The 18,483-nt window shown below is 42.7% G+C and overlaps 1 protein-coding gene across 4 annotated transcripts in view; it reads left to right on the top strand.

Moving 5' to 3' along the window:
- Positions 1–18,483, top strand: part of LOC103063208 (laminin subunit beta-1-like) — a 77,980-nt gene that overhangs the window by 45,636 nt on the left and 13,861 nt on the right. For all 4 annotated transcript variants that reach the window (XR_015795020.1, XM_088134487.1, XM_088134486.1 and 1 more), the window contains exons 20-31: positions 395–538; positions 1,952–2,183; positions 3,179–3,342; positions 3,941–4,165; positions 6,317–6,531; positions 6,672–6,768; positions 8,014–8,392; positions 11,730–11,914; positions 12,020–12,261; positions 12,944–13,147; positions 15,093–15,237; positions 15,860–16,067. Coding sequence is in view for 3 of the 4 variants with exons in the window: in XM_088134487.1 (XP_087990613.1) it covers positions 395–538; positions 1,952–2,183; positions 3,179–3,342; positions 3,941–4,165; positions 6,317–6,531; positions 6,672–6,768; positions 8,014–8,392; positions 11,730–11,914; positions 12,020–12,261; positions 12,944–13,147; positions 15,093–15,237; positions 15,860–16,067 (2,440 nt within the window). In the remaining variant the exon portion in view is untranslated. The remainder of the gene's footprint in view (positions 1–394; positions 539–1,951; positions 2,184–3,178; positions 3,343–3,940; positions 4,166–6,316; positions 6,532–6,671; positions 6,769–8,013; positions 8,393–11,729; positions 11,915–12,019; positions 12,262–12,943; positions 13,148–15,092; positions 15,238–15,859; positions 16,068–18,483) is intronic.

The raw sequence follows: 18,483 nt of genomic DNA, 5'->3' as shown, positions 1-18,483 counted from the left end.
GCAATCATGAAGGCTAGAAACCTTTCACGTTTTCGAGCTAATAAAGCCAATGCTGAGAACATCAGGAATGTGGAGCAATTGCCTGATTACTGCTGAAAACCATGTCTTGATTACTTCATTATTTTATTATTACCAATAGGCTTTTGGGGTTCTGCTGCATAATCTACTGCCTAATCTAAGCAGGCATGTCCCTAAACCTTCTTGCCTCTAAAGCAGCTCTAGAGTGTGGATTTTAATGTGGCGAGTTTCTGTTCAGTGTGCCAGGAAAACATTCTCACTCTTCATCCTGTGACCCCAAAATCCCAAGGTCTGTCCAGTTTTATTTGAATGCGGAATGCCTCTTGTATTTCATCTGTAGCCCTAATTTTTGTATTGCTGTTTTTTCCCTCCTCAGCCTGCCAGTGTGACCTCCAGGGTTCCACCAGCAGTGTCTGCCACAAACTGGGAGGGCAGTGCCAGTGTAAACCCAATGTCATGGGTCGGCAGTGTGACCAGTGTATTCCAGGCACTTATGGATTTGGACCTTACGGCTGCAGCTGTGAGTAGCTAAGGCTGGACCTGCCTCATCTTCATTTTTGCCTGCATTCCAAAGTGTATGCTTGGCCCAAGTCTCAGGGAACACTTGAACATGGTAACAACCAGCACTCTAATACAGAGGGGGATGAAACAGCTGATTCAAAACAGGTTACTGTGTGTTTATATTGTGATGCAAAAGACGTTAAAAGTTTGTTTTGTTTATATATATATATATATATATATACACACACACACACACACACACACACATACACACACACATACATGTATATATACATATATACATACACATACATACACACACACACACATACACGTATATATACATATATATATATATATGTATATGTACAGTATATATATACATGCATACATACATACACACACAGGAAAAACTAAGTAGCAATATAATAAAATAACTATATTACTATTTTATAATGAAACTATGTAGTTTAGATACCTAATCTATTTATATGTATGTATATAAATATGGTGTACGAAAAAAAAGCCCTAAAAAGTATAATGCTATTAAGCTACCTTAATAAACTGCAAAAGGTGGGGGGGAAATCCAATAGTAAACTCAAAAAAACAAGATAACAAAAGAAAATACCTAAATATCCAACTTATCTTTCTCCCACTCTTTCTCTCTATATTTAAAAGCCCAGAGAAAGAAAGAAAGCTACTAGATTTTATGACTTTGTTTTTTTTCCAAGTTGTGATTCAATTTGAATTGAACCTAGACCATATGGAATTATATTGTCTAGTCTTTCCTCTTCCTCCATACAAAAGCAATTCAAAGGCTAAATTGACAAATTTCATTAAACCAACATTGGGATACAGAAAAAACATCCCTGAAGAGACAACAGAGCAACAAACAATTTCTCTGTTGTTGCCAGAAAAACATCATGGTCATCTCCATGTAGTTACCAAGAGCTGAGCTCAACTTGAAGGAGATGTTCCATTTCTGTTTACTATAGTATAGGTAACAAAAAAACAAAAGTGTTCTGTGCCAGAGATGGGATGGGCATAATATCTGCATCAGGACATTCCCGGAAATTTGTGTCTCAGCTGGCCTCCTGCTCAGCTGGATAGCCTAACAGACGACCCAGTGGCATCTCCATTTATCAGAAGTCAATGCAATCGACTTTGCACACATTGGACCAAATTTCCACAGCGCTTTACGTCATTTGCATAATGACATAATTACTCAAGTTACGCATTTTGCGCCAATTTATGTCATTTGCATAAGACCTCATTATTGACACAAATGATGTCAATCCCTGCAATGCCGTTCTCATTCAATGGACATCCTTGAACGAAGCCTCACTGACCCTCCATCAAAACAAGTATGTTTTGTTCTACGTGTATGTTGTTCCCCAAGCTCTACTGAGAACTGTGATCCTTCTTTCCACAGCCTGTGCTTGTTCCCCTGAGGGTTCAGTCTCTAAAATCTGTGACCCAGTAGGTGGGCACTGCCGGTGCCAGCAGGGTATTGTGGGACGCCAGTGTGATCAGTGTCCATCAGACCAGTGGGGCTTCCCCCACTGCCGGCCTTGTCACTGTAATGGGCACACAGAGGAATGTGATCCACACACTGGAGCCTGCCGACAATGCCGAGATTATACAGCGGGCCGCCACTGTGAAAGGTGGGTATGGCTGATCAGTGGGAAATTGGAGTAAGGCCCCACTTCACCACACCATAGTAGAAATGTTGTTCTGAGAACTATTTAAGAGATACTAAATACTTTTTAATGAATAAAAATGTTTTGAGAGATGTATCTATTTATATGGGGGCAGGATTTTCATCAAAGGTATAAGCAGTATTCTTCCCCCATCTTACTGTCAGCTTTGAAGCTATCTAGGAGAGTCTTTCATTTTCCTCCCAAGAATGGCATTATACTTACTCTGTAGATACCAATCTTCCAAGGAAAAAGTTGAGCTGAGCTTGCAAAGTTGTTTTAGGAAGAACCAACATGATCTCTATGAACCAGCTAGTCCATAAGGAGATGATAAATAAACTGCATAAATGAATAAACAATTGATGGCGTAGAAAGTTTAGTGGAAAATAGGTTACCTATGAGTTTGAGATAAAAAATGTTAAGAAGGAATGTGTTGGGGGGTACTGTGGAGTGTAATATTAACTGATAGAGATCGAAATTATGAATTGGAAGATAGGTCACCCAGTCTAACCCCCTACTCAGTGCTGGAATCCAGTAAACCATGCCCATCAGGTAGCCACAGAGCATCTGTCTGAGACCTCTAGTGGATGGGAGTCTACCATTGTTCTAGGGAAGGCAACTCTTCACCATCAGGAAATTCCTTGTATTATTCAACTCAAATTCCAGCCCATCTCATTGGTTCTTTTCTTGTCCTTGGTTTTCAACAGAGAACAGGTTCAGAGTTATTTCTGATATATGTAGACTGTTGTCATGCAATCCCTCAGTAATCTATTCTGTAAGCATCTTCCTCTTCACTGGGCATTGTAACACTGGTAGTGCTCCTCTGAACCTGCTGCAGCTTCCTCATATCAATATTAGTGCCCATCCTGGGACAATATTAGTTGTGAAGAATAACTCTGAAAGGGTCATGATAATTTCAGGTGCCTGTCATTGCTTGGACTTGCCTTTTGCTTCTCTTGCAGGTGCCTGGATGGGTATTATGGAGACCCAGTCCTGGGATCAGGGCAGCAGTGTCGGCCATGTCCTTGTCCTGGATATCCAGGTTCTCGGCACTATCATGGCATTTCGTGTCAGGCAGACAGGGAGACAAACCAGATTGTTTGCTTGTGTGCTCCAGGCTATACAGGTAAGGTGGGGCAAGGAAGCTGTATGATTGCCACAGTAATTGAAGTTCCAGCCATCTGTAATGCTCCACCCTTTGCAAGCCCAACCTCTCTGGTATCCCTTTACAGCCTTTTGGACTCTTGGTACACTCGTGCAAAGTTGATCTGCCCAATATGTGACTTACCAAACAAATACAGCCAGCAGATACTTGAGACCAACTATGTTTTTTGCAGGCTGATGCAAGGAGCAGAAGCAGGAGGTGCAAGGAGACCTTGGAGGTCTTTCATGTGTACGATTGTGCAGTCTTAAGATTTGCAGGCCAATCACTTGATTCATTTTCTCCTAATTTTCCCTCCCTCCCTCCCTTGCACACACACACACACACACACACACACATGCACATACAACTGGGACAGTAAATTTGATTATTAGTACAATATTTTCTCTGGCTTTGGGCACTAGATCCATAGGGATCCATATTTCCTCAGCCAACTTCAATCCAATCCCTTCTCCCAATTTCTCAGAAATTCAGTAGTATTGGTTGATCATGAAGTAGTAGAGGAGGAGGAGGAGGTTCCAACTTTTTATATCTCATGGATAACCTGCTGTGTTTCTGACAGGGCCACGATGTGATTGCTGCTCCCCCGGCTATTTTGGGACACCTGAGCAGGAGGGTGGTGCCTGCCGCCCTTGTCAGTGCAACAATAACATTGACCCCAGTGACCCTGAGGCCTGTGATCCACATAGTGGTCAGTGTCTACATTGCCTTTACCACACTGGTGGACCCCACTGTGCTGAATGTCAGCCTGGTTACTACGGCAATGCCTTTCAGCGGAGCTGCCGACGTGAGTGAGATGATTAGACCCAGCTTGCGATGGTGGGGAGGGATTTTTGTCTGGGGAATAAGAAAAGGCTTTTGGATGTCTCCATGAAGCTGTGAGATCACAAGCAGTCTTTATTTAATTTCATTTCTCTCTTTCCTTTCTTCTGGGAGCTCAAGGTGGTGCACATGGGAATTATTTCATCCTTCCAGCAGCAATCTGGTGAAGTAGATTGGGTTGAGAGAGTAACTAGTCCAAATCACGTAGCCGTCTCCATGTTGAAGTGGGAGTATGAACTTAGGTCTTCCTGGTTTCTGTCCAACATTTCAGTTCTCATTCCATGCCGCTAATTCTGTGAACAACCATTGGGGATACAGCCTGCTAATATTGGTGCCAGCGGGAGGAAATATAGAGCCTTGCCACACACTGGCTGTTACAAGATCTGAGTCAATGTTGTATCCACTTTAAATCAATTTGCCTTGTTGGCCCATTGTCCCCATGTTTATTTGCATCCCAGCTGTCTCTCAATTTCACCCAATATTTTGTGTTTTGAACTATTTTTACTTGGATTCCTAGAAAAGAAAGTAAGCTGGTATAGAAGTAATCAGTGCTCATTCTCTCTGCTTCCAACTTAGCAGTCGTGGAATTAATTCCCATCTCCCTCCTACTCCAGGAGGTTCCAGTGCTTTCCCCCCAAAAGCACATACAGTCTGTGCATTTGTCCACCTGAATTGGTGTATGTACATTTGTCTGGTCATTTACAAAACATTCCATTAATAAATCTAGAGAAGCCTCAAAGGCCTTCTGGCCAGGATGTCAATGGGTGTGTATGTTAACCTAAGAAATCTTGAGAGAGCTGCATGCTAACAAAACAGTGTTTGAGGGCTTTCCCCAAACTGGACTGAGGGGAAAAAATGAGCTGAAAGTCCAGAGTGTGGGAATTTTGTTGTTTCTCCAATAGGAAAACAGTGATGGAACACAAATTCCATCTGTTGCTAACACGAGTGAGGTTTCCTAAGGGTTCCAGGAACCACCATTTTTAGGAGTTTGCAGGACAGCCACGCTGCAGCCACTTAGTCACAAGATATTCGGCCACAGAGATGGGAAAAATCATTGTATGGAAAAGCTCATATGGAGACAGGAGTGCGTTGCTAGGAAGCTATAGAGATATAAAGACAGTGTTACCTTACTAAGGATGGCTATTCTTGTGGAGAGGAAAAAAACCCAGGAAGGAATTATATGATGACAGACCATTTCTGTATGAGCGGCAGGCTAAACAGAATCTGGTGTTGCAGGAGTTAAAACATTTTTAATCAATAGGGCCTAATTTGTAAAAGAAAAGAAATGATTATGACTCCAGTGTGACTGGGAGTCATATTCTATTCTGGATACTGTACGGCCCTAATCCCATTGCCAGACCCCAAATCTGAGGATTTGGTTGCAATTATAAACACCCCAGCTGTGATTTGCACCAAAGGGGAGACATTTAGCATATTCTCTGATGCACCATATTTATTAGTCCTTCACAGGTTGCTCAGTTTTGATATTGAAATTAAGGCTATAGACATATTTTCCAAGTTCAAAGGATTTCTTTATTTTAAAATTGGCAACAGTTTTTCCACTCCTTTGAAAGCCTGGGGAACAATCAACAGCAGAGCTTGTAACATCTACGTTTGTCAGATGGCAAGACAGGTAAGATGGGAATACATTATTTCGAATTGTTCTCTGTTCTTCTTAACTGGAGCCAGCCAGGTAAATTTTAAGAAAAACCTTGTATAATAAGTGCATATGTCATGGGACTACTTAAATATCTCATGGCAGGATATTAGCCATCGAGTTTTTCTTAAAATAAGCAATCCTCATTCAGAACAAATAATAATTGACTAGTAAGCAAAACTCAGCAAGACTTTAGGGAAAGATCCTATGTGATTCTTACAACTGCATGTGAAGCAAAATCAAGATATTTTATATGTGTTCCTTGTGAAGCTCTTACATGCTGGACATTCTGCAGCATCATGAAGCACAGAGGACCCCACAGGTGGGCGAAGTAGAACCCGCCTCATATTTGAGAGGTTTGGGGCTTCCTAAGATTTGGGTAAGAAACTCTCAGCAGGAAAAGCTGTGAAACAGGCAGGATGCTGCTTTACTGATGCCAATCCTTTCTCTTTCTCCCAGGTTGTACTTGTAATGAACAGGGTACTTTGCCCACACACTGCTCTGAAGGCATCTGCCACTGTGATCAAACTACGGGCAATTGTCCCTGCCGTGCCAACGTGGTGGAGAAGAACTGTGATAGTTGTGCCCCGAACTTCTGGGGCTTTGGCAGTGACTTGGGCTGTCAGCCATGTAACTGTGATCCTACCCATTCGTTACGCTCAGACTGCAACATGGTAAGTGACTAAGACCTTGGAAAGTTAACCCCAAAGGAGAGGTGCTAAAAAAAAGGGCCTGTGACCTTGGTGCTTCTGTCCCAAGATCCCAGCCATATCACTGTCCTTATTCTAAGATGCCTTTTTTTGGCTGTGCTCAGTTTACAGGGCAGTGCCACTGTCAGCCAGCTTTTGGAGGTCGTGTTTGCTCTCACTGCCAAGAAAACCATTGGGGTGACCCAGAAAAGCAGTGCATAGGTAAATATGGGCACCTAATGTAAGCAGGTGCCTTTTACCAACACATACAACATGCACACAGAGAAGCATATGGACATTTCACCAGGGAGAACAGGCCTGCATTGAAAACCCTTTCAGAAAAAGAGTTGGATGAATGGGAGGTGGTTCTCATGGGAATGAGCTCATATTTATGCCAGGCTTTAAAGCAGCTTTCCCTGATCTGGTGCCTTTCCAGTATGTCTACTGCCATCGTTCTCATTAGAATCGAAACTCTTTTGACTAGAAAATGGATATGAAATATCTCATATTATTGTAAGCTGCTCATGATGCATTGGAATCTATTCGTTTTATGATATTTCAGATTGCTTGTTTATGCCCCCTGTATTTCGGTATCTAGGTCTGATTTCCTTTATTGTGTTACTTATTAATTAAACATTAAGTTTAAATGTTGTATTCACAGTAAAAAAGAATTGAAGCTCTACACTTTTGGAAGTTAACAGATTGGTATCTTCCCCTAACCTCCAACTCTTATCAAACATAGCCTGTAATTTAGTAGTTGACCCAAATATTAAAAAATAAAAAAATAAAAATTAGATCAGAACCAAAGGGACCTTTAAGATGGGATTAATGCAGAATCACCATTCTGATTAGTAGTACTAGAAGTAGTAATAGTTGTAATAGCAATAATAAGTAATAGTAAATTTATTTATCATATGCCTATATCTAAGCACAGTACAGATATACTTATTAAGTGAGATGGGCTTCCTCAGCTTAAAAAGAAATTATACGGAACAAGCCAGGCTGTCCAGATGGATTTAGGATTCTGCCCAGAGTAGAGGAGATTACTCTTTAATGATGAATTCTTGGTCATGACAAATTCAAGAGACAGGGCTTTTAAACCTTGTCCTGTTTTTCCCCACTGAATTAATCTCACATCCTGGTGCATCATTTGCAGAAGGCTTACTGATGAATTTTTCCTGCAAAAAAGGAATTTTAGATGGCATAGATATCAGTGGCATATTAGATAACAAGTATAGTTATGTGTAAAGTGCCTCATTTTAACCATTTCATACCCCTTTCACCTCTCTATGCGTTGTGATTGGCCCCATACTGTCAGCCCTGTTAACCAGAGAGAAGTTGGACAAGCTGACTCACCTTTGCAGGTGAACTAAGGGGACCCAGTGCTTTGACATCCTCCTAGCTTGTGTCTCTGGATCTTTATTATTAGCTTTTCTTGGGCATGACCTCCGTCTTTGCTCTCCGCAGCTTGTGAGTGTGACCCCACAGGCGCTGAGAGCCTGCAGTGCGACCGCCTCACTGGACGTTGTTCATGCCGAGATGGCTTTATGGGGCGAAACTGTGACCAGTGCCAACGGGGCTTCCAGAAGAACTTTCCCCACTGTTCTCCCTGCCATGCTTGTTTCGGCCAGTGGGACCTTGTGCTGAATCAGCTCTATGGACAACTGCAAAGGCTGCAGGAGAGGGTACGGGCCCTGAAGGAAGGTGGCCCCGTATCTGCAGCCAGCAACAGCCGTCTGCGTAACCTGGAGAACAGCTTGGCTGGGGTAGAGCAGCTTCTGAGGGATGGAAAAAGTCCGAGTGGTTCTCTCCTGCAGCAAGTCAACACTCTTCTAGCAAATACAAGGTAGGAGAAACAGGGTACGCCAAGCCAGAGATGGGGAGAAGTGGTAGGAGAAACAGATACAGTCTGTTGTTCATTCTCTGTGCATAACGTGTAACTTTCTTTTAGTCTATAGGTTTTCTTCCCCAGCCACATCTAGATGAGATATTCCATATCATGTGATGATGATCATCATTATCATCTGATGAAACTAAGGTTTAGGGCCATCTTAGTGAATTCTCTGTATAGTCATAAAACTGCAGCTCCCAGGCTTCTAGCGGGGAAATTGCAACAGGAAAAGAACTACAAAGCAGTATAACGTAATATTGCAGTTGGGGTCTGTATGAGCCAAAAGGCACTCGGGGACGGCTTCCCTGTTTCACTCCTCCAAACACCGTATCAAGAAGATGCAATGCACCCTTATCTTCACATATTAGTCCACTTTTAATCATCAAGAAAAGTTAAAACATGACAGGACAATCCAGGCATATTATGCTTCCACGCCCACTCAAGCAAGGCAAATTCCTTGCTTCGCATCAGCTCAGGCCAGGCCAGCCTCGTCAAACAATCTCCAAGTCCGAATTGTCCCTTTCCAAAGAATAATTACTGAGGGGAAGAATCATAAACCTCCAAGGAGCAGAGGAATGGTCAGTCAAACGCCAAACTTCATCTCAGCTTCCACCGACAACAAGCAGCTTCCAGGCATCGCCCACTGAAGAGAGATTTATGGCCAGTTCTTAAAGGAGACCTGCTGGATGGAAGCTACCCTTGTTATTCCATACAGGGTCTCTGTCCTGGGCATGAGTTCACATGGCCCTGGAAATCATGCTTTCCCAGGAATATTATTTATTCAGGGTCCCCCCTCACCTTTATTATTGCAATAATTGCAGAGGGAATGTTTGCCCCCAAATTATTCCATAAAGTACAGCTGTTCCTTAGAATTTGCTGGGTGTCTCCATCGGTTCCTTAGTTTGCTTGAGTGTTGACAGGTGAGCTGGCAGGCTTTCTTCAGAAGAGCCACGTCTTTCTTTTTAAGCAGAGGGTCACGCTTGCCTCTGGGTGGTATATCAGAGAAAATGGGCAAGGCCAGGTCAAAACTTAAAATGAAATGCAAGTAACTAACATATTTTTTTTTCTTTTTGTGCCTTTGAGTCAGTTTTTTGACTCCTGGCGACTGCCTGGACAAGTCCCTGCAGTTTTCTTGGCAAGATTTTGGAAGTGGTTTTCCCTTGCCTGCTTCTGCTTCCAAGGGCTGAAAAAGAGGGACTGGCCGAAGGTCACCCAGCTGGCTTTGTGCCTGAGGCAGGATTAGAACACGTGGTCTGCTGGTTTCTAGCCTGGTGGCTTAATTGCTACACCAAACTGGCTCAAACATTATACCCATAGATTTAATAACTTCCTCCTGTGCCATATTAAATGTTGCAATTTGTCAGCAACACTTGAAGCTGTTCTGGAGCGTTAGGGGCCTGCATGCAGCTGAGGCACCTCGTGTTAAGCTCCTTCCTTGCTATTCATGCTAGTAGCAGCATGTAGCCAACCTAGTCAGAAGAAAGCTGGGTTAGTACTTGGATGGGAGAGCCCCAGGAAATCCAAGGGCTGTAGGCTACCCAGGAAAGTTGAAAAAACATTTCAGAAGACAGCCATAGCAAACCGCTTCATACTGTTGCGGAGTGACCATGACTTGAAGGCTTCCCTCTATTTAAATTGGTTACTGTCACTCTTAGAACTGCACATATTTTTTCATACAAATTTTAGGTGAAATATGAAAACTGCAAAGATCATAAAGTTGTTAGCAACTGAAGCAGTGTGTGTGTGTGTGTGTGTGTGTGTGTATGTATGAGTGTTCCTGAAAGCAGGAATCTGACCTTAACAATGATTAGTGAAGCAGGTTTTATACAGGTAATCCTCACTTACTGACCACAGTTGGGACCAGCAACTCCATCGCTAAATGGCGTGGTTGTTAAACGTGATGTCACATGACCACACTGACTTATGACATCAGTTCCAGCTGTGGTTGTTAAGCAAATCACCATGGGTCATTAAGCATGACGTCACATGACCTTGACTTGCAACTTCCTGATTGGACTTTGCTGATTGGAAGCCAGCAGTGAAGGTCGCAAATGGTGATCACGTGACCATGGGGCACTGCAACCATCATCAATGTGTGCTGATTGCCAAGCACCAGAATCGCAATCACAGGGACACTGCAATGGCCGCAACTTCGAGGACCAGTTGTAAGCCTAATTTTTCAGCACCATCGTAACTTCAAACGGTCACTGAACGAGCAGTCAGTAAGCGAGGACTACCTGTAACTATAATAGAAAAGAGATTTATTTACAGAATTCCATTATAGCAGTGGTTCCCAAACTGTGAGGTATACCAGAGGAAGTGTGAAGAACCTTTTAGTTACATTGTTACAGTAAATCCACCTTTCCCAAAGTTTCATTGTTTTCATTGTTCATTTGCGTTCATGTTGGTGTTTGGATTTTTAGGGGAGGTGTGAACGTTAAGATTACACTAAAGGAAGGTGTGACAGCAAAACGTTTAGGAACCCCTGCATTACAGGGATAGATGAAGCCTGGCACCTAGCTACATCCTATCAGAAGTATGGTGCAAGAGCATATGCTCCGTGCGCCTGTCAAGGAAGAAGGAAGTGACCTCAGATTAGTGGTTTCTCATGCAAAGGCCAGGCAAGGGGATGGACAAAGAGAGAGGAGACCCAGAGTAAATCCTTATTCTCTATCCGCTGCCTACTGCCCCCTTGTGGTCAGAAGGTGAAGACGCGCTGAAGGGTCGGTACATTTGGGTTGCACCTCCCACAGAGGCAACAATACATACTTGGCACAATGTCACAGGTCTTGAAAATTATATAGTTTATACAATTTGGGAATTTAATGATAGTTCTATGGTTTATTTCACTGACTTTTTTAAAGCTGCAGATTTCTATCCTTTTCTTTGAAAAGTCTTACTGAATTAAAATACTAAACCTTTAAAGAAAGAGAAGAGAGACTTGCATCGCTGAATTATTTTCTCATTTATTTCATTTATATCCACCCCTTATTGCAAGTCGCCTCTCCTATTCATGGTTGTATAATTTATGTGAGGCTGATTTTCACTGAGTTGGTTTTGTTTGATTGTCTTAAATTATGCTTTCTTTCTTTTTCTTTTTCAAATCTTACTGAATTTAACTTTGAACTTGTATTTAAAGCAGAAGAGTATCCCCAGAGAGGGGAATACAGACCACTGAATTATTTTGCCTTTGCGTTTCACTTACATCCTACCTTTGTTGCAAGGAACATCTTGATCAAAAAGCATATGGCAGAGTGGGGAGCTGAACCCTTATGTTACGCTTCCTCCCCAGGACAGACATGGACGAGCTATGGGACCACCTGCAAGATACAGATTCGTGCCTAGGTAGCACTGAACAGAAAGTCACAGAGCAGAGGGGCCGCCTGAATGCCTTGAATGAAGGGCTAGATGAACTTAACCACACAGTCAACTACCTTAGTCGCCAAGTCGGAAGGATAGTAAATGCCAGCTTCAGTGGTAAGGAACGTGGTTGCCATATTACATAAAAGAAGCATGTCCACACATGTTGTGGGCAAGGAAAATCCCTTTCTTGACATCCCCCTGCTTTCCCTCTGCTGCCAGAGTCTTTCCGTAGCATTGTGGAGTTCTTCCAGCAGTCAGAACAGGCCCAACAGCAAGCCAACGCCTCCGTTCGAGGGCGCCAAAGTCCGGTGGTCCAAGCCAGACGTACACATCAGCTCACCGTCGAGCTGTTGAAACAAAGAGGAAGTGCTTTTCGCAGGAGGGCGGCTGCTCGCCAAAGGGCTCTGACTAACATCCAACAAAAGGTCAAGGCCCTCCACCTGAACAGGATCAACCAGAAAGTAAGTTCCACAGAAGGGTAGGAATAGCAACGGGAGAAGGAAGGAGGAGTCTGCTGGAGGTGGAAATGGTAGCCCTGCCCAAACTGCCTTATGATTCGACTGCAGATTGACCAACGTGTCCATTTCGGTTCCACAAGTTTGCCAGTTCTAAGAAATCCAGTTTTTTCCAATTTCTGATTTTTGCAGATCGGCTGGGTGTACTATGTCAAATTTGAGAACTTTTCTGTAAAAATGTTCACTAAAATGTGTATTATTATGGTGCATATTTCTCCAAATACACACATTTTTCTTTGCAATGGTCTCTAATACACACAATTTTTAGAAATATTCCCTAATGTAATAGAGGTTTATATATGATTATTTGTATTTTGTTGAGATTTTTCCCTGGTTTTTGGGAGTAGCTAATTACATTGCCCTGCTTGATCATCCTTAATAATGAACGATATCGCTTGCTATAATCTATTTGCTAACATTGAGATTAATCAACATGAATCAAATTTTGGTTCATGTATTGGTTAAACCAAAAAAAATAGGTTTGCAGTCCAATGCAAAATGAACTCATTTCCCTTTCCTGCTCCTTGCTCCTGACTCCGGTAGTTTCATTCCTATTCTACTGATGAGGTCAACAGCGCATCAGAAATCTCTTTTCACTGGATAATCCTTGTTTGTTGCCTTGTTCTAGATCTGTGGTGGTTCTGGAGAAGAAGTCTGTGAGCAAGCCCCTTGTGGAGGAGCTTCCTGTAAGGACAGTTTAGGTCAAAGGCACTGTGGAGGGCCTGGCTGTACTGGAGCTCTTCCTGTGTCCATCAAGGCCCTACATACTTCCCAGAACCTCTCTCACCAGCTGGAGACCACAGCAAAGCAGCTGGGCGCCATTATTAGCAAGGTACATTGCCAGTCTGACTGTATGGAAGCATATCAAGAAAATGCTGTTAAATTGGAGATAGGCTATCACATTTCTTAGTTTTTTAAATTATGTATGTATGTATGTATGTATGTATGTATGTATGTATGTATGTATTATGCTAGATATTTATGCTAGATCAATAAAAAAAAGAATCCGTGGCTTATAAAAACAATAGGCAGTAATGTATACCCTGCATGGACATTAGATGATACATTTTTTTGCACAGGATATTAAGCCTGATTTGCTAAGTATTCTGACTTATTGCACTGAGCAACCCATTCACACATGCTGCCCAATGATTTCTGGTTAACTCCTCCTGTCCCCAGGAATGGCTTAAAAAAATAAAGTCTCCCTGAAGTCATCCTCAATTCCTGGTGACTTCATGACATGCCTAAGTACGGTACATTTCTTAGCAGCCATGTGGAGGTGGTTTGCCACTGTCTCCTTCTGGCATATTTTTTCGACTTCCCAGCCATGGGTTGCCCTGGTGGTCTCCCGTCCAAGTTCTAACCAGGTCAGCCCTGCTTAGCTTTTCCTGAGATAAGCACGGTCATCTAGGTGGGAAGCCAGCAAATCTCTAGTGACTGTTTACTGTTTTTCAGCCTTTATTTCATGAAGTGACTAAGTCTGAAGCAACATGACAAAAAATCTTTGACAGAAATGCTCCTAGCACTAAGTACCAAATGTTATTTGGTGGCTATTTCATCTTTCTCTATCAGGGTTTTTTTTTTCTGGTACAAAAAAAGAAGAAGAAGAAATAGAAAAACATGGAAAGGCCACAAATGAAAGATTTGTACAATTTCATGAATTAGTGTGAGAGACTGGATGATAAATGCTTGTTTGGAAGTATCTAGTCAATAACATTTGCTGATCCACCAAAATCTTTATTTGCTTATTTACCCACCACTTCTTCTTCGGTTGTTGATGTGTAATACAAAAAAAGGAAGGAAGGAAGGGAGGGAGGGAGGGAGGGAGGGAAGGAAGGAAGGGCCCATGTTTTTAAAAGTATCTCTATATAGTCACCTGTATTTATATCTGGCTGCTCCACTGTGTATCTGTGCACTGGAGGAATAATATCACACTGACATAATATGGAAGAGAAAAACAGAATATCCATGACCACCTAAAATAACTTTTCCCATTCTTACACTCTCCAGATGTGTTAGACTAGAATTCCCAAATAATATTTGGACCATTGCAATAATTATCCTAAAGCCACAGAATGGTTAGGTTCACACAGGGAACTAAGTTAAGCTAAAATATGGTTGGGTAATTTCTGATTCAACACATTTTGTGAACCAGGCCATCATAAGCCATAGCTGATAAGAAAAAAAGGCATTATTAGATTCAGGATCCTATAGGTTCTAAAAAATTTTGTTTTGCCCTCCACGTGTCTCATATTTGTAAAATAAGTTGTTTTACTTCACATTTTGAGAATCATGAAGTTAAGTGGGGAGAAGGTGGGTTTGAAAACAACTGCCTTAAACGCTAATAAATAACACATTTATAACACTTGGAAAATAGAGGAATGAAATTTTGAAGAGGAGATTGATTTCAGTTTAATAGTTGTTGTCCAGTTGATGAGGGAAGGCAGGGGCATTGATATTATTTTGGGGAAACATCATATTTCTCACTTTATTATTGCTTCTCAAGGATGAAGGAAGGAAGGAAGGTTGATAATCTTCCTGAAAAGACAGCGTGCTGTTCCTGTTGTAAAAAGTTCCAATGTTCAGTCACAAGACAGTGTCAGAGAAAGGCAGGCTACAGTGCAGCGCACAGGGGAAATAAAAAAAAGTCAAGATGGTGTTTGTGACTGTTCAAAGCCCACCCTACATGCATTGCATGGTCATGGTCGCCATCTTGACTTTTTTGATCTCCCTGCTGGACACCCCTGAGCAATACCAAGCTGAAGCTTCCATTTTAGGTGCAAGAAGTCCAGGAGCTGGCACAGGATGCCAGGAACCATGCTCAGGACACTTTGGACCATGCTCAAGGAGCTCGGAACCAGGTGGAAAAATCAACAGCCAGGCTGAGGGAATTCATCCAGAGGATAAAAGACTTCCTAGCAGGTACCAGAGTGTTGCTCACACAGAACCTGAAGTAAACATTGCATGTCTAAAAGTGAAAGTATCTCATGCTGCCTTGTAAAATACAAATCCTATATTCGTAGAATCATAGGGTTGGGAGACACCTTGGGGGTCTTCTAATCTAGCCCCCTGCCAAGGGCAGGAATCCTCATACTCACCTAGACACATGGCTGTCCCACCTTTACTTGAAAACCTCCAGTGGTGGAGCTCCCATGACTCCAGGGCAGTTTTTCTCAACCTTGGGAACTTTAAGATGCGTGGACTTCAACTCCCAACATGCTGGCTGGGGAATTCTGGGGGTTGAAGTCCACACAACTTAAAGTTTTCAAGATTGAGAAACACCGCTCCAGGGGCTCTCACTGTCAAGAAATTCCTCCTTATTTTGAGTTTGGATCTCCCTCTGTAAAGCTTCCACCCACTGATTCTTGTCCTATACAGAGAGGAAGATATGGATGCTAATACTGGAAGTATGTTGTGTTCTGACAATGTTAATATTTAAATATTTAATTTGGGCAGAGAGAATGAAGGGCTAGGCTGGGGGATGGGAAGCAGGATGGACGGTTACAGGTACATGGACAGCAAGGGCCTGTGCTTGTCTCCCCAGAGGAAGGTGCCGACCCAGAGAGCATTGAGCTGGTGGCTCAACAGGTCCTGAACATTCCCCAGCCCATCAGCCACAGTCAGGTCGACAGTCTGATTAAGGAGATCTGGGACAGAATTGGCCAGCTTAACAGAGTGGATTTTATCCTGAACTGCACAGTGCAAAACCTAACCCTCGCCAGGGATTTACTGAACAAAGCAGAACAGGCCAGGTAAGTGTCTCCAGCAGGAACAAAAGCAACTCATTTTATTAATTAAGTTTTTCAGTAAACAGATAACAATGTCACACATTTTGCAGGATGAGGTCATTGAAATTCTAGTTGTAATCATCTGGACCCAAGCTTAAGTACCAGTTAGAGCATGTGACCTTGGATAGGATGGGTCTCTGTTATCTTCTATTATCCTCTTCTGAAGTGCAAAGGTTAGCATTGGACCAGGCTGCATACTTTGGGGTTCAGTATGTTGTGGGGATGCAGCCCTTGTCTTAGCATGTTGCGCCAATCAGACTGTCACGTTAAGCCATAACATGGTTTAAATGGATATAAAGTGTTCTGTGAATACAGAACCTGTTAACCAGGTTTAGCATTATGCATATTGTGTAAAACCAGCCAATTACTAAGTTATGGTAATGTGACAATGCTCTCACAGTCCTATATATATGTATGTATGTATGTATGTATGTATGTATATGTATATATATAATTTTTATTAAAAAGTTTAAACAAGAAGATAAAAACTAACACAACCTAATATAAAGTAAGGAAGAAAAAAGAAAAAGAAAGAAATCAAAGAAAAAGCAAAAAGTGCAAGGAAAGGAAAAAAGTTGAAGAAAAATAGAAAAGAAGGAAAAAAGATATAAAGAAGTGGCTTCCGATATTCTTCATAGCAGTTATGAGTACAAATATATTTTAACCTCTGTCTCTGAAGTTGCATCCTATTACTCTTCATCCTATCGTTTATCCTGTCTAATCATCCAAACCATTTATCACAAGGCCAGTTTTCACAGTCCGGATCTTGCAGTGGGAGAACTGAAGCAAAGAGCGAGAATCAGCCTGGACAAAGTCACGTACAGGGTCCCAAAGAAGTACCCTTCGGCATCACATTGGGACCCCAGGCCTGAAAAGTATCGTATTTTTCCGTCAATAAGACGCCCCCATGTACAAGACGCCCCCCACTTTTCCAAGCCAAAATTAAGAAATCAATATTTTAAAGATAGTGCAGAACACATTTTATTTAGTAATTAGTTAACATTGACCTGATACACTCGGTGGGAGGAGGTCCAAACCGTCGCTCTGCAGCTCTATTTCCAGGCTCTTTTGCATAACTGATTACATTCAGTCACGAGTGAAACTGCCGATAGCTTGTCTCTGCAAAGAGACTTCCTCTAATTGCTTTGTTCAGCATCAGCTGACGTCAGTTACATAAGGCTCATGATTGGAGGAAGCCTGTTTGCAGAGACAGTATGGGCAGGTTCATTCGTGATTGGAGGCTCATGATTGGAGGAAGCCTGTTTGCAGAGACAGTATGGGCAGGTTCATTCGTGATTGGAGGCTCGTGATTGGAGGAAGCCTGTTTGCAGAGACAGTATGGGCAGGTTCACTCATGACTGGAGGCTCGTGATTGGAGGAAGCCTGTTTGCAGAGACAGTATGGGCAGGTTCATTCGTGATTGGAGGCTCGTATTGGAGGAAGCCTGTTTGCAGAGACAGTATGGGCAGGTTCACTCGTGACTGGAGGCTCGTGATTGGAGGAAGCCTGTTTGCAGAGACAGTATGGGCAGGTTCACTCGTGATTGGAGGCTAGCAATAGGAGGAAGCCTGTTTGCAGAGACAAAGTATGGGCAGTTTTGCAACCACGTGGTTCTCTCCTTGGCTGACTTCCTTGCATAAGACGCCCTTCAATTTTTAGCGTAAGGATTTTAGAAAAAAGTATCGTCTTATAGTCGGAAAAATACGGTATTAATCTTTATTACAGTCATAGGTCACCATAAGGCCTGGAACGTATAATTGGGGTCTTTTTCCAGTTGGGTCTTTTTCCATATATCTGCATGAGTTCTCGCGTACCTCTTTGCAAAGAACTACAAGTATAACACTTGTTACTTTCCCCCCTTAATTGTTACTTGGTGTGAATTGTCTAGACCAGAAACTGCTTCTAGTCTAAGCTATCTGGGAGGTATTATGAGTAGTTCTTGGGTTTTGACCACTCATTCAGCGACTGTTCAAAGTTACAATGGCGCTGAAAGAGGGGGACTTATGACCGGTCCTCAGAGTTCTGGCTGTTGTAGCATCCCCGCGGTCACATCATTGCGATCCAGGTGCTTGGGTGCCCAGCTCGCGATTATGACATTGCAGCAAGGCGTGGTCATGTGATCACCATCTGCAACTTCCCCTGCCGGCTTCCTGCAAGCAAACACTCCCATAAGTCACTCCTGCCACTTTTTCTCCCAAGGGACCCCCGCTACAGAGTATGAAATACCAGAAATCTTGTACTCCCTAGCACCCATCTGCCCACTCACACTTTGTAGTGGCACCCACTGGGCTGCCCACGCTCAGTAGCGCCCGCCTGCTATCCCTGCTGATCGGCCCATGCTCAGTAGCACCCACCCACAGCCTCTACCAGCCCACCCACG

Source organism: Python bivittatus, unplaced genomic scaffold (genome assembly GCF_059951505.1).
Source record: "Python bivittatus isolate LINGU-HERP-01145 unplaced genomic scaffold, Pbiv_v1 ctg000080_np1212, whole genome shotgun sequence".
NCBI lineage: Eukaryota > Metazoa > Chordata > Lepidosauria > Squamata > Pythonidae > Python > Python bivittatus.
The sequence above is the reverse complement of the archived record's forward strand: the minus strand, read 5'-3'. Positions and strand labels throughout refer to the sequence as shown.